This window comes from Lates calcarifer, linkage group LG6, assembly GCF_001640805.2.
Source record: "Lates calcarifer isolate ASB-BC8 linkage group LG6, TLL_Latcal_v3, whole genome shotgun sequence".
Lineage (NCBI taxonomy): Eukaryota > Metazoa > Chordata > Actinopteri > Centropomidae > Lates > Lates calcarifer.
Genome location: NC_066838.1, coordinates 17,804,637 through 17,817,390, shown reverse-complemented (window position 1 = coordinate 17,817,390; position 12,754 = coordinate 17,804,637). Strand labels below are relative to the sequence as shown.

Sequence of the window (12,754 nt, the reverse complement as noted above, 5' to 3'; positions counted from 1 at the left end):
TTACCGCGATATCATGCGACGGAAACACCGCGATAGCACCGTAGAGTTACAAACCGCCTGCTTATTGGTCTGAGGGTACTGTTGTAAGATGGCGCCCAGCGAAATATGAGTGGTTGAGAAAAAGAAAACCTACAGCTAGCCATCTAACGAAAATCACGAAAAATAAAGAATAAGCCAACCACAAAGAAACAATAATAGCACTTCGCTTCCCAGCTGGTTGGAAGAGGAGCGCCGTTTCGAGGGCAAGAGAAGCGCTTGTGGGCGGCTCGATCCTCGGCCCGGTTGAGGAAGAGAGGTAGCTAACGCGCCTGCTAACGATAGCCTGCTAGCTGCGGAGATAACAAAAATACAGACGGTGTAACGTTACCGACGCGGGAGGGCTACTCCAGCTTCCGTTGTTTTCTGTTTATGTACCATGTGCCACTAAATTAAATTATTGTCGTTAACGGGCTCAATGGCATTATTGCGGCTGGCTGTGCACAACTGTGGCTGCATATTACTTGCAAACAACACGCGGCTAGTTAGCCGTGTACCTGGCTAACCTAGCGCGTTGTGTAATCAGCTGTTAGATTAGACCCTATAGAGCTATTGCACCGTGCTCATTATTGTAACTTCATTGTGGAGTTGAGCTGGCGTGTATTAATTATGCAGCACTTTCTATCACCACTTTGAATACTGCATCGGATTTGGAAAGTGACCGCGCTTTTGTCCCAGCTCGTATACACGCAGCTAGAATTAACCCTTTCGTATTACCATCAGTGTTTGTTGCCACTGGACAGTGAGCTGTAGGTCAATCAGTAAATATTGTTAAGTTTGAACTGATGTCGTCTTGTTTTATTTACCCTTTAAATGTGAGTTTTAAAACCACGTAAATGTCTTCTGTTTTGATCGAGTTACTGTATTGTTCCTCACAGCCATTCCTTGTTGATGTTGTTATTACTGCACAGGAGCTGCACAATAATGCTGAATAATCTTACTTAAATTCATTGTATTCCTCAGGTTCCCCCCCAGAGAAGAGGACACTGTCAGCAGCAATGAATAACTCCCTGGATGGAACAGGCTCCTATGAGGAGCTAGTGAGGCAGAAAGCCCGGAGCATCCCTCAGCACCGCATGAAGGAGTTCCTGGAGTCCTTGGCCAACAAGGGTCCCGATGCCCTGCAGGAGTTCAGCCAGCAAAGTGGAGACACTACAACCACCACCACCACTATGGTCTACCAGCAAGAGGCTAACTGCATCTACACAGACAGCACAGAGGTGGCAGGGTCATTGTTGGAACTGGCTTGTCCGGTAAATCACTGTGTACTATATAGTCATAAAGCATCCTGTGAGAGAGCTCTGTCCTTTTTATGAGGCGCTTTGACACACTGTCTTCTGATGCAGGTTCAGGTGCAGGTCCAGCCACAGCAGCAGCAGCAGCAGATGCAGGACTCCACGTCTCAGCAGCAATCTGTACAGCAGAATACAGAGCAACAGATAGTGCAGGTTTTTACCTTGATTGCACCTCCTGTCATTTAGTTTTGTTCCAATTCACTCTTCATCCACCAAATTTTGGCCTGTCTGTCATATCTGTTTCAGGTACAGATTCAGGGCCAGCAGCAAGGTCAGATGCTGGGTCAGGTCCTCCAAGTGCCCTCTGGTTCTCATCAACAACTACAAGGTGTGACTACTGCACAGCTAATTCAGCCTGGGGAGCTCACAGAGGAACAGCACCAACAGGTACACTTATGCCACACTTTCACAACATACACTATGATTGTAATGTTAAGTTAAATATATGTGTTTTTGTTTTGTTCTTAATGGTTGCAAATTAAGCTACTGTGACGCAAGTAAAATTTCAGACTTGTCTGACAATGAAGTATCATCATCTTCATCATCGTAATTGCAGGATTGCAGACTTTGTCATCATCCAGAGTTTAAATTTAGTTACCATTTATCATCTCCCTCCCATGTGTTTAGCTGCAAGCCCAGTTGGTGGCAGCTGTTGCAGGAGGACAGCAGATCCAAATCCAGACAGTGGGAGCCCTGTCTCCCACCCAGCAGCAGGACAGTGCAGAGAGAAGGGTACTGGGAACTACAGTTGCTACATCCCAGGGGGCTGGTGTCCTCCAGCCAGCCAAGAAGCGTAAGGTGGACATGCCCATCACTGTGTCCTATGCTCTGCCTGGTCAGCAAGTAGCCACAGTCCTGGCTATCCCTCAGGGACAGGGCCAGCAGCAAAGTTACGTGTCCCTGCGGCCAGACCTCCTAACAGTGGACAGCTCCCACCTTTACAGTGCTACAGGCACTATCACCAGTCCCACGGGGGAGACCTGGACCATCCCTGTGTATTCTGCTCCTGCTGGGTCTGGAGGCCGCGAGCAGGTGACACACATTGCCATCCCCCAGGAAGCTTATGGAACAGTGCAGGTTGCAGGGGCAAACACTACAACAATGACTACAATGCCAACACAAGTTACTGTTGAAAATGACAAGCTGAAAAGCCCTGCCAGTCAAAGTCAGACAGCGCAAGCTGTTTCCAGCATAACAAGCTCTGGAGGAATGGGGGGGCAGGAAGAGGTGGTGCACACACTGGCTGCAAACACGCTGTTCCCTGCCCAGCTGATGAACGGAAACATCCACATCCCTGTTGCAGTGCAGGGTTACTCCAACGCTACACAGTCCCTTATCTGGGACCCACAGCAGCAGGTGCTGCACACGCAGGGGCTGTCAGGGCAGGATGCACAGCAGCTACAGGTACTAACACAGTTGATGAGCTGATGGATGGTCTTTTATCATTACCAGCTATACAGCATTTATTTCTCTATTGCATGCACTAACCATGTTGGTGTGTTTGTGTATGTGTAGGGTCAGACAGTGGTAGCAGAGGTAGATGGCCAAGGCCAGCAGCAAGTGCAGGTGCAGGAGTTGCTGCTGCCTGCCACACTGAAGCCAGAGGAAGGACTTGACGTATGGCGGCTCTGGGCTCAGCGGAAAAATTCTGAGTTGGAGAAATCGGATAAAAATAAACTGGCCCCTATTGGCCGTAAGTGCACACACACAATGTTTATTATTGTCTTATAATTAAATTATAATTAAAATGTTTCCCTCTTTGTTTCCATCGGACGGCCTGATCACTGATATGTGTGTGCTTTAGGACGTCAGGCACTACGTTTCCAGGAGGACTTGGTGTCGTGTGCAGTCGCTGAGCTTTGCATGGGTCTCTCTTTGATGACAACAGAGGCTCGAGGACTGGAAGGGGAGTCTTATGAGGCTGATGTTCTTTACTATGTATTTCTGTGCATACAAAAAGTAAGTTCACTATCCACTCAAACACACACTTCCTATTCAACATCCATCTGATGTGAAAACACTGACTGTATCCGTCTTTGTCCATTTTCTGTCCTGCAGTATCTGTTTGATAACGGTCGTGTGGATGACGTTTTCTCAGATCAGTACTACACTCGCTTCGCTCACAGTCTGCACCAGATCCTGGAGCCTTGGAGACCATCCGTTCATCCACTAGGTGAGAACAAGAGTTATTGATCAAACCTTGTGTGGACTTGCAATGTGTGTTCCTATATAATCCACCTAAAACTTTATAGCATGCAATAGTGAATACACAAACCAACCATTTTAGCCATAACATAGATCAAAGTTTCTGCCCCAGTGTCAATCTGTGTCCTGTAATTTTGAGGTAATGCTGATACAGAGTCCAGTTTGATACTAAATATCACAGCTGCACAATGCAAGTGATATAGCTCTGCATTCAGAACATTTTGGCTGCAGTTGTCTCTCTTCTGTATTGAATCCTATAGTATTTTCTGTGACATCATTTGGGAGCTGAGTGTCAGTCTTGACTTTGGACAATTAAGTTTTGTCTAACAGTGAGACTTCAGCAGTGTGGCACATCAGTGAAAAGCTCATTTTCTTCCTGACAGACTGTCACTGTAGATTAACTGAAGCTGTGGGCTGCTATTTGTGTGAATCACTCTGGTCACATTCAGAGTAAAATGTAAAATACCTGTGGAATACTGGCTGCAGGATGGTTAATTTAAAGAGGCAGAGGGAAAGACAACATTGCAAAATACACAGTCTGTCAAGATGTAAATAATAATAATAATAATAATAATAATAATAATAATAATAATAATAATGTAGCTATAGGAATAATAGTGACAGAACAGTAAAACATTAATAGCAATAACACTAGTCACCAGCCTAGTCACTCTTTGTTTTTGTGACATATGAAATTCCTTTGTTTACGAATATTACCCTTATAGTTATCACCTGTTAATCAATTTGAGAGTTATGGCAGGCTCAAGTCCTGGGTTTGGTGACTGGTGATGGGTTGCTTCCATTTGGATTGTAAGGACTATGACTTTGTAAATAACACTTATTTAGCCAAAAGCAGCTCTCCTGCTTGAGCTATAGGGGTTGGTAGAGTAATATTGTGGTACTTCCTTGAAACTAATAAATTCCCAGTCTTGTAAACTGCCTGGTTTTCATGATCTGCTCTTTACCTCTCCTACCAGGTTACGTTATCCCCAGTCATGTGACAGAGGAGATGCTGTGGGAATGTAAACAGCTGGGAGCTCATTCACCCTCAACACTGCTCACAACTCTAATGTTCTTCAACACAAAGTGAGTTGCACCAGTGATTTTTCTGTATTACAAAAATGTTGCTGCAGTTACTCTGTCACCCCCCTGTGCCCATATATCATCAGTCATCACACACTGTATATGTTGGTTTTTTTTAGGTATTTCCACCTAAAAACAGTGGATCAGCATCTAAAAGTAGCCTTTTCTAAGGTGCTCAGACACACCAGGAAAAGTCCCAACAACCCCAAAGACAAGAGCACCAGCATTCGATACCTAAAGTCAACAGAGAGGTTCATAGGACAGAAAGGTAAGAACACTCACTGTTTCAATATGTGCTGTGATGTCTGAGAGGAAACCCCATTTTAAGGATAGTTAATCATTTTTATTCTGTATGGGTTTTTTCTTTGTTCAGTGACAGATGACATGTACTCAGAGCAGCTGGAGGATCCAGAGAATCCACTGCGATGCCCCATTAAACTCTACGATTTCTACCTCTTCAAATGGTAAATATAAAACCTAATTTAAAGAGAACTTTGAAAAAGATTTCAGTGAAAGGGAGATATATTTTATTTTTTGAGGTATAACCTGTTTATATACCTTAAATATAATGAAGTAATCCAACATTAATGAAACTGGTAAAATTGCCTCTTACTATTGCCATGCAGTGCCTTTCACTCTGGTCAGGTTTAGTAGAGTGACGGTTTGTCCTTTGGATGTGCTGCTGCTACCTTTAAATAACACTGTGTTTGTGTTACTGACATGCGAGGTGGAGTACACGTTGCACTCTGTTCAAGTGCTTAAACTTCGGAGAACAGTGTTGCTAGGCAACTGACAAAAACATGGATGCAGCGTTATAACTTTTTTTTGTTCTCTTCCCAAAAACAGTGAATGATTTTTAATATTGTCTGCCTTTGAACAGTATGCCATTGAATAAAGACAACTAATTTCTCAGGCCTTAAATGCCTTTAAAATGTCAGAATCCTTCACAATTGATGAGTAAGGAGAAAATTGCTACTTAAAAATATAGAAAATACCACTGAGCAGGTACGTGTGAACTCAGTAATCACAACCACATTTAAAAGATTTTTTTAAAATACACCCGATGACTTATTTGTCAGGTACGCTTCTACAATCTCATGCAATTCAATACAACGTCTTAGGGATAAATTCTCTTTTGAAGCTCATAATGATCATCGTCACAATGTGTTCTCTCTGCTCCTCCGTCAGTCCGCAGAGTGCTAAAGGTCGCAACGACACCTTCTACCTGACTCCTGAGCCTGTGGTGGCTCCCAACAGCCCCATCTGGTACTCAACTCAGCCAATCCCAAAAGAACAGCTGGAGCAGATGCTTGCCCGCATCCTCGTCGTCCGCGAAATCCAGGAAGCCATTAACATGTCGGAGAGCGTACACTAGTTTGACTTGGAGGAGAACGATAAACGGACTAGACTCTTCCTCTTTTCTCTTCACCCAGCCTTTGATTGCTCATTATCAGTAGTTTTCTATTCTCTCACACCCTCTTGTGGTCTGTAAGGGTGGCATGTGTATGTTTATATTCATTATGTGTCAGCATATCTTACGCACACAGACTGTACATACACATACAAACAATACAGATAATAATTTGTTTTACTGAGGCAATCGCTCAAGTTTTCCCTTTTGTTTTGGCCAAAGGATGTAGTGTCTAATCTTTTTATTGGACCTGAACTCTAATTTAAATGTTATTTTAACTGTTGGTTCTCCTTACCAATAGTCTGGAACAACTGTTAATTTTTTCTTTTCCGTTTTGTTTTAATCTGTAATATACTTCATATATTTTCACTGGGGTTGGCCTGCGCTATGCTGCTTTTCTTAGACATCCCTCTTTGTTGCTCCACCTTCCTTCATCTGCCTTGATCACTGTTAAATCTCACAGTGAATACCTCAGTGGTATTAAGACTGCATTAAGTAGCCAGATATAGGCTAAAACTTGTGTGAATTCTCCCTCTTTCTTTGTATTTCACTTTGTCTGTCTTGAGCCGAGTTCACACGCGGACACAATGAACTCTGGAGATGACTTGCTTGTTAGTGATTGCTGCTGCGGGCTGCAACGCCCCGTCGGACTAGCTCAGCAACACCGAATCACATCAGGACTTCACTCTGTCCTGGACTGTTATCGCAATACAGTGTCACCACTCAAATCTGCAGCTACTAGCACTTGCCACATGGTGGAGATGTGGCAGAGGGAGGGGGGAAAGATGCTGCCTGCTGCTGGATCCTCCTTTTTCTCCTCAGTACACCACCAACCCCAAAACTCACCTGAAGAGGGATCTATTGTATCATACATGTTTATTTACATGACCGATGAAAGACTAAGAAGTGGGATAGCCCTTAATGTTCTATAATGTATAATACTCATAGCTCCTTCATGTACTGTATTGGGTTTCAGTCATCTAAGGAGAATGGCAGTGCCTGTGTGTTTTTGAAACATGACCTTTTTTGTACAGCCACTATACCATGTGTCTGCCTTTCTAGCAAGTCCAGTATCAATTCTGCACATGCATCCTTTACGTACTGATAGCCTGCATTGTGTGATTATAAAATGATGCACAATGATTTTTCTAAATAAAAGTCATCTCACACCGTCACTTTATCAGTAATGGAGGAAAACAAACGTTACAAACAACTGCCCACACAGCACAGTTGACAGTTTGGGTTTAAAATACAAGTTTCTCTTTTGTGCTTGTGTGCGCCATTAGTGTTCACAGGAAGCAGCTTTGTGTTCTCATGAACCTTGTGGTAAGTAATTCACAGTAGAGTTACAGGTTTGACCTGAATGACAGGTGATTTCTCTCATTTTTCCTCCTGGAAACAGCACAACCAGCTGCATCTGGTTTCTTCACCAGCATTTGCATGTTGTCAGGCCAGTTTTCTGCCTGCAGGGCCTGTCGTCATACAGCACACAAAGCATTATTTCTGCATTCTTTATCCTTGCATCTCAGGTTTATTGTGTGTGTGTGTTTTTAACTCAGTGTCTTGCCTGTGTTTTTCTTTGATCAGCTTTAAGGTATGTGAGTTCAGGGAGTGTGTGAGCCTGGTTTAAATAGGGACGAAGAGGGCAGTAACCTCCTCAGCAGGTTCCCAGGGTGTAGAATCTGCTGTATCGTGTTCTGTGGTGGGTCTGATGGAGGTTTCTGTCTGTGATGGTGACGTCTCCTCCTCCCAGTTCGCTCTCCCCGTCCTGAGGAGCTGTGAGGTCAGTCCTGAGAGTGGGGGTTAATATTCGAACTGGCTCCCTGAATGTGTGGGCTGCAAGCAAGAGAGAAGACACCTAATTAAAATGTCATCATGCATTACAGTGACTAATAATACGCTGCCTATGCTGAAATTGAATATGGTGTGTGTTGGTGCTCACTGGGAGCTTGCTGAGGTTCCTCCTGTTCCTCCACTGAGCCATTGTAGCAGACACTGATGTATAAATATGTACTGCACCTGAGTACACACAAAGGAATGAGCAGGTAATGAGGATGATTCATAATTTGTTTGGAATGAACCAGTAGAAAACACAATGATAACGAGCATGGAAATGAAAGCTTTATGAGTGTCGTAGAAAGCAAAGAAATAGATGTAAGTAACTGAATTGAAAGTTTGCATTTAAATACACTTCTTATTACAGTCTAAACTGAAATATAGCCCATTTAATATAATATTAAACTCATTTCATGTTTTAAATAAGCAGAATTATGACACCAAGCACCGGTGGAAAGTACATTTATTATGATTTTGAGTTGCTGTACATGCTTATGTTAACTATTAAACATTAAGTCACAGCCAGCAACTTAGCTAGTCTTTACGCTAAGCTAGCTACTGGCTAGCTGTTTCCCCCGTTAAATTTACGCTAAGCTAACGAGCTGCAAACTGTGCTGACTGTAACTGTAGGCTAGCTTCAAGGCTAGCTGTCTAGCTCTGTCTCCAGTCTTTCTGCGAAGCTAATCAGTCTTCTCATGTGACTGTAAGAAAGCGGCAGGTGACATTTTGCCTGTGTAATGAGTATAATGTACTTTTGCTGAGAATGCTTAGTTTTACTCAATAAATATGTTAATGCAAATACTTCTTACTTATAATAAGGTATTACAGGCTTTTACACCCGCAAAGGACCAAGTAAACCAGAGTTTCACAACCAAGTAAACGTAAAACAGTATGATAATTGCATTACTACATTATCAAATTTCACAGTATTATATAACTTTATACTTCTACACCACTACATTTCAGATGGAAATATACTTTTTACTCCACTCACTCACTTTTATCTGACAGTTCAGTTACTTTTCAGATTAAATTTGTATTTAAAAAATATTAAATATTAAATATTGTTATTCTGTAGATTTAACTACCTAGAAGTATATAAAGTTTTTCAATTAGCCTTACCTTGACAACATTAAAATTCAGTTTACACAATAATGCCTCAGTAATAATATTCCAAAGTAAAACCAGGTGCCATTCTGCATAACCAGTATTTTTTACTTTTGATACCTATGGTACATTTTGCTGCTAATAATAATAATTCAGTTAAGCCAGTTTTGGACATAGTACTTTTAGTAGTAATGTAGTTTTTTACTTAAGTAAAAGCTCTTAATACTTATTCCACCACGGAACGGTGAGTGTAAGTACTGGACTGACCAGATTCTGGACCATCCACATCCGATGCAGTCGTAGATCTTCCACAGCAGCCCGGACATCAGGCAGGATGCCCCTCGCGCACAGCTGCATCAACCACAACAATGTAACAAATGCCCCTGACCGCCCAACACCTGCACTGAAACACAAAAGCAGAGGATTGACTTTAAACACTGTCTCTCATGCAACACCTCATTGTTAAACTATGCAGGATCATAAGAGTAATGGGTTCCCTGAGGGATTTGGCAATGGGCTTAAAGTCAGAGGTCAGACCTGCAGTGCACCACAGCCGGCCCCAGGCGAGGGATGGCTTCCAAATGCTGCCGCACAAGCTCAGTGAAGGCACATACAGAGGATGAGTCTTTAGGGATGCCCCGATCCGGCCAGCAAGGGTAATGGTAGTGTGTGACTACCCTGTCTGTTGGACTGTGTCTCTGAAACACAAACACCCTCTTTTAATCCAGCCACAAGGACTTCTTCTTCCTTGATTGATTGCTTATACGGTCAGTGCACACAGAAGTCAACAGCAGCAGTTTAAAGGCACCAAAGGGGAAGATGAATGTGTCTCTTTCTCACCTGTCTGAGGTTAATGGTCGTGATAAAACAATCTGGACCTTGTTTGCGGGTCACTGTTGTCACTTGGATCAGTCCATGATGAACTGTCCCTTGTTCCAGAGGCCAGTACTTATCACACATCACCTGACCACACAGAAATAAAGATCAAATTCATCTTTTTAAGGAAATTTAAGGAAGTTCTTGATATTATGGCACATATTATTAGGCACACTGATCGACACGCATACACACAGAGTGGATAGGTCTTTCTTACCATGCCCTTTTGTTTCAGAGCTGTCACCATGACGATTATCCTGACGTTTTGCTCCCACACCATCCTCCAGAAGTCAGCCATGGTGTTGTGCAAAGGAGCCTGTGTGCAGATGAAGTCTCTCTCCGACCCTCCACCCTGAATCACCGACACACAGTCATTAACAGAGGTAGACAGACGTAAAGACAGACAGACAGACAGGTAGTAAAGTGACAAGACAGAAGAGGAAGTAAAAGAGTTCTTACAGGCACAAAATTTGCATTGATGTAGTCAGTGTGTGGATTGGAGTTTTGGACGGACAGCCTCACCCGACAGTGGTCATCTGCGTTGGTCGGAAAGAGGAAAATCACACACAGAGACATATACAATATCTGCTCTAGTGTGATATGTTTTGTACTTACATGGTAAAATGTAGGGGTACCGGTTCTTTTCTCTGTTGACCTCTGACTCCCCTGCTCTGGTTGCGAGGTCTTTACCAACTTCATTCAGCTCCTTCACAGAGCCAGAGGAGATAAGCACTCATAACAGACATTTCTAGCTTCACATATCATTAATCTAATGCAAGTTCAATTTCTAAACATACTAGTTACCTCAAACTCCTGCTTAAAGCCTCTGTTGTCATTGGCAGCGAGTGCCTGGCATCGCAATTGAAACTCCTGCAGAATCTGCACCCTTGAGAAAGTTTGCACCCTGTAACACAATTGTGTGATATTAAATAATTTTAAGATCAGAAAATATCAATAAGCCTGGTGATAGTCTTTTATTTTCCTACAGAGAAACAAATGAAAACCAAACAAAACTCTTTACTCATGTTTGAACTGTACTTTCTAAACTCCACAGTGCCCAGCTGTTTCAGGATATTATTGAGCCATTTTAATAGATGAAATTATATATTTATTACATGTTTTAAAATCCACACTGCAGGGAAAATGGAAAATACTGAGAGACAAACTAACTTTGTTTTGTTTTTTTTCATTGGATTTGTTAACAACGACAAAAATACAGAATATCTCCAGAGTTGTCATTCAAGCATATTCTTGATGGTACAAGGAGTTTTGTCATACGTACCTCATGTCTTTTCTTGTAGTCAGCCTTGTATTTCAAACAGAAATTCAGCAGAGACTCAGGGTGTAGAATGATGCCAGGATGATTTCACTGCTGATGCTGTGAAAAAGATAAGAAGTCCTGTCTCGTGAAGAAACTTTTGTAAATGACAATCAGTGGCAAAGCAATAGAGTAAATGCAAACTGAAAAGCTGAGAACATCTGTGTCTTCCTCGTGTTTTCCCCTCCCCCTAGGTAAAAGGGAATTTTACCTCCTAAGGAATTTGACACCAGAAAACACACAATTGTGCAGATGAGAGCAGCTATGATACACCTGTAATGAAGTTAGGTGATAGCATAAATTTACTTACATTTTGTTTCTACCCCGAGACAGTTGGATTCAGCAGTTTTAGTGTATTAATACAAACATACATTCCAGTCTATCTATGCCTCTCCTCCCATGGCCTTACTATAATAGGAAGGCATACCTAACAAACGCAGCCCAACAATCACACAGGACAATTAGTGACTCTGACCGGACAAGAAAGAAAACCTGTTCCAACAAGCTCTCAACCCTAAACACAAATAGCAGGAGGAACACAGACCCACAGTCCAAACACCCTCAGGATTACCTTTACAAACCGGCCTCTGATGAATAGTTTAAGTCTTCAATAGACTGAAGAGGAAGAGCAAGAGAGTAAGACCCGACTGTACTGCTCAAAGTCATCTTTAAGTTGTTGTCTGATTTTAATAGCTCTCTCTCTTTCTTTCTCTAGATAGGAAGAGGTGTGATGGGTGTAGACAGTGGGTGGAGATAGGGACACTAAACTCCAGGGAGGGTATGTACTCAGCTATTCTTTGTACTCATCATGTCATGCCTTGCACTAGAAAAACAAAATGTCCTCACCTCTAGGAAATCTTCTCTGAACAGATGACCTTTTTTGCCATTGTGGTTTTAGAGTTATACCTGAGAATAAACCAAGAGTCATGTGTGCCTGGAGCTTATGATTTTGTAGTCTGAGAACTTAACCAACAGTAGGCACGCTGGTCGAGCTCATATTTGTGTTACCTCTGTGAAACACAAGTAAACAAGACACTGCTATTTTTATTGGTCATTGTAAAATACCTTTTCACACTACACTTACTGGCAAAATATCTTTTATTTCTTCGGATCATGAAAACATGACCTGTATTTTAGGAAAGGAACCTTTTCTTGTGGCAGATATTATTTTCACCTCTGCAACAGTTATTTGTTGTCTTGTAAGTCCATGTAGGCATGTAGGTACTGTGTGTGCAGGACAAAATAATTCACATATAGGATTAACTAATTGAGAAATGAAAAGCTTTTTTAAGTACTCATGCTTTAATGATTCATGAGCACACATGACCCAATACAACACTCATTCTGAGAATGGAAGTCTATATATATATCTTCACATTTCATTAATACAAAATTGCACTGTGGGCAAGTCTTTAAAAACATGGAAGTGCAGTTTACTGCAACACTGAGCCAGGCGTTTGGGGTTCGGGGAAACATCATGGCTGCTCAGAGGAAATAATAATAATTTCAATTTAATTCATAAGATGCTGCATTAGGACTTGTGTGGGGTTGGTTATTTTTAGAAACAAAATCTCCCCTCTCATATGT

The 12,754-nt window shown here is 42.2% G+C and overlaps 2 protein-coding genes across 2 annotated transcripts; one reads left to right on the top strand and one right to left on the bottom strand.

Moving 5' to 3' along the window:
• The first annotated feature begins 45 nt into the window (after positions 1 to 45).
• On the top strand, positions 46 to 7,205 carry LOC108889509 (transcriptional regulator QRICH1). The gene is made up of 12 exons (XM_018686000.2): positions 46 to 295; positions 1,000 to 1,289; positions 1,383 to 1,484; positions 1,578 to 1,718; positions 1,959 to 2,735; positions 2,847 to 3,024; positions 3,136 to 3,290; positions 3,390 to 3,504; positions 4,514 to 4,622; positions 4,739 to 4,887; positions 4,993 to 5,083; positions 5,808 to 7,205. Exons 2-12 carry the CDS (start codon positions 1,035 to 1,037, stop codon positions 5,992 to 5,994), a joined length of 2,259 nt encoding a protein of 752 aa, XP_018541516.1. The 5' UTR covers positions 46 to 295; positions 1,000 to 1,034; the 3' UTR covers positions 5,995 to 7,205.
• Positions 7,184 to 11,898, bottom strand: LOC108889510 (receptor-type tyrosine-protein phosphatase V). Its single transcript, XM_018686001.2, has 11 exons — positions 11,739 to 11,898; positions 11,132 to 11,227; positions 10,654 to 10,753; positions 10,465 to 10,555; positions 10,309 to 10,385; positions 10,067 to 10,201; positions 9,814 to 9,936; positions 9,511 to 9,671; positions 9,241 to 9,376; positions 7,973 to 8,049; positions 7,184 to 7,866 (listed from the first exon to the last, which is right to left on the bottom strand). The coding sequence occupies exons 2-11, from the start codon at positions 11,134 to 11,136 to the stop codon at positions 7,815 to 7,817; spliced, it is 957 nt and encodes a 318-aa protein (XP_018541517.1). The 5' UTR covers positions 11,137 to 11,227; positions 11,739 to 11,898; the 3' UTR covers positions 7,184 to 7,814.
• Positions 11,899 to 12,754: the final 856 nt, after the last annotated feature.

Coding starts and splice junctions, on each gene's coding strand:
- LOC108889509 (XM_018686000.2), top strand. CDS start 1,035: ATGAATAACTCCCTGGATGGAACAGGCTCCTATGAGGAGCTAGTGAGG. Junction 1,485..1,577: donor CAGAGCAACAGATAGTGCAG/GTTTTTACCTTG, acceptor TATCTGTTTCAG/GTACAGATTCAGGGCCAGCA. Junction 2,736..2,846: donor AGGATGCACAGCAGCTACAG/GTACTAACACAG, acceptor GTGTATGTGTAG/GGTCAGACAGTGGTAGCAGA.
- LOC108889510 (XM_018686001.2), bottom strand. Junction 9,672..9,813: donor CGACCATTAACCTCAGACAG/GTGAGAAAGAGA, acceptor TTTGTGTTTCAG/AGACACAGTCCAACAGACAG. Junction 8,050..9,240: donor TGTGGATGGTCCAGAATCTG/GTCAGTCCAGTA, acceptor GTGTGTACTCAG/GTGCAGTACATATTTATACA.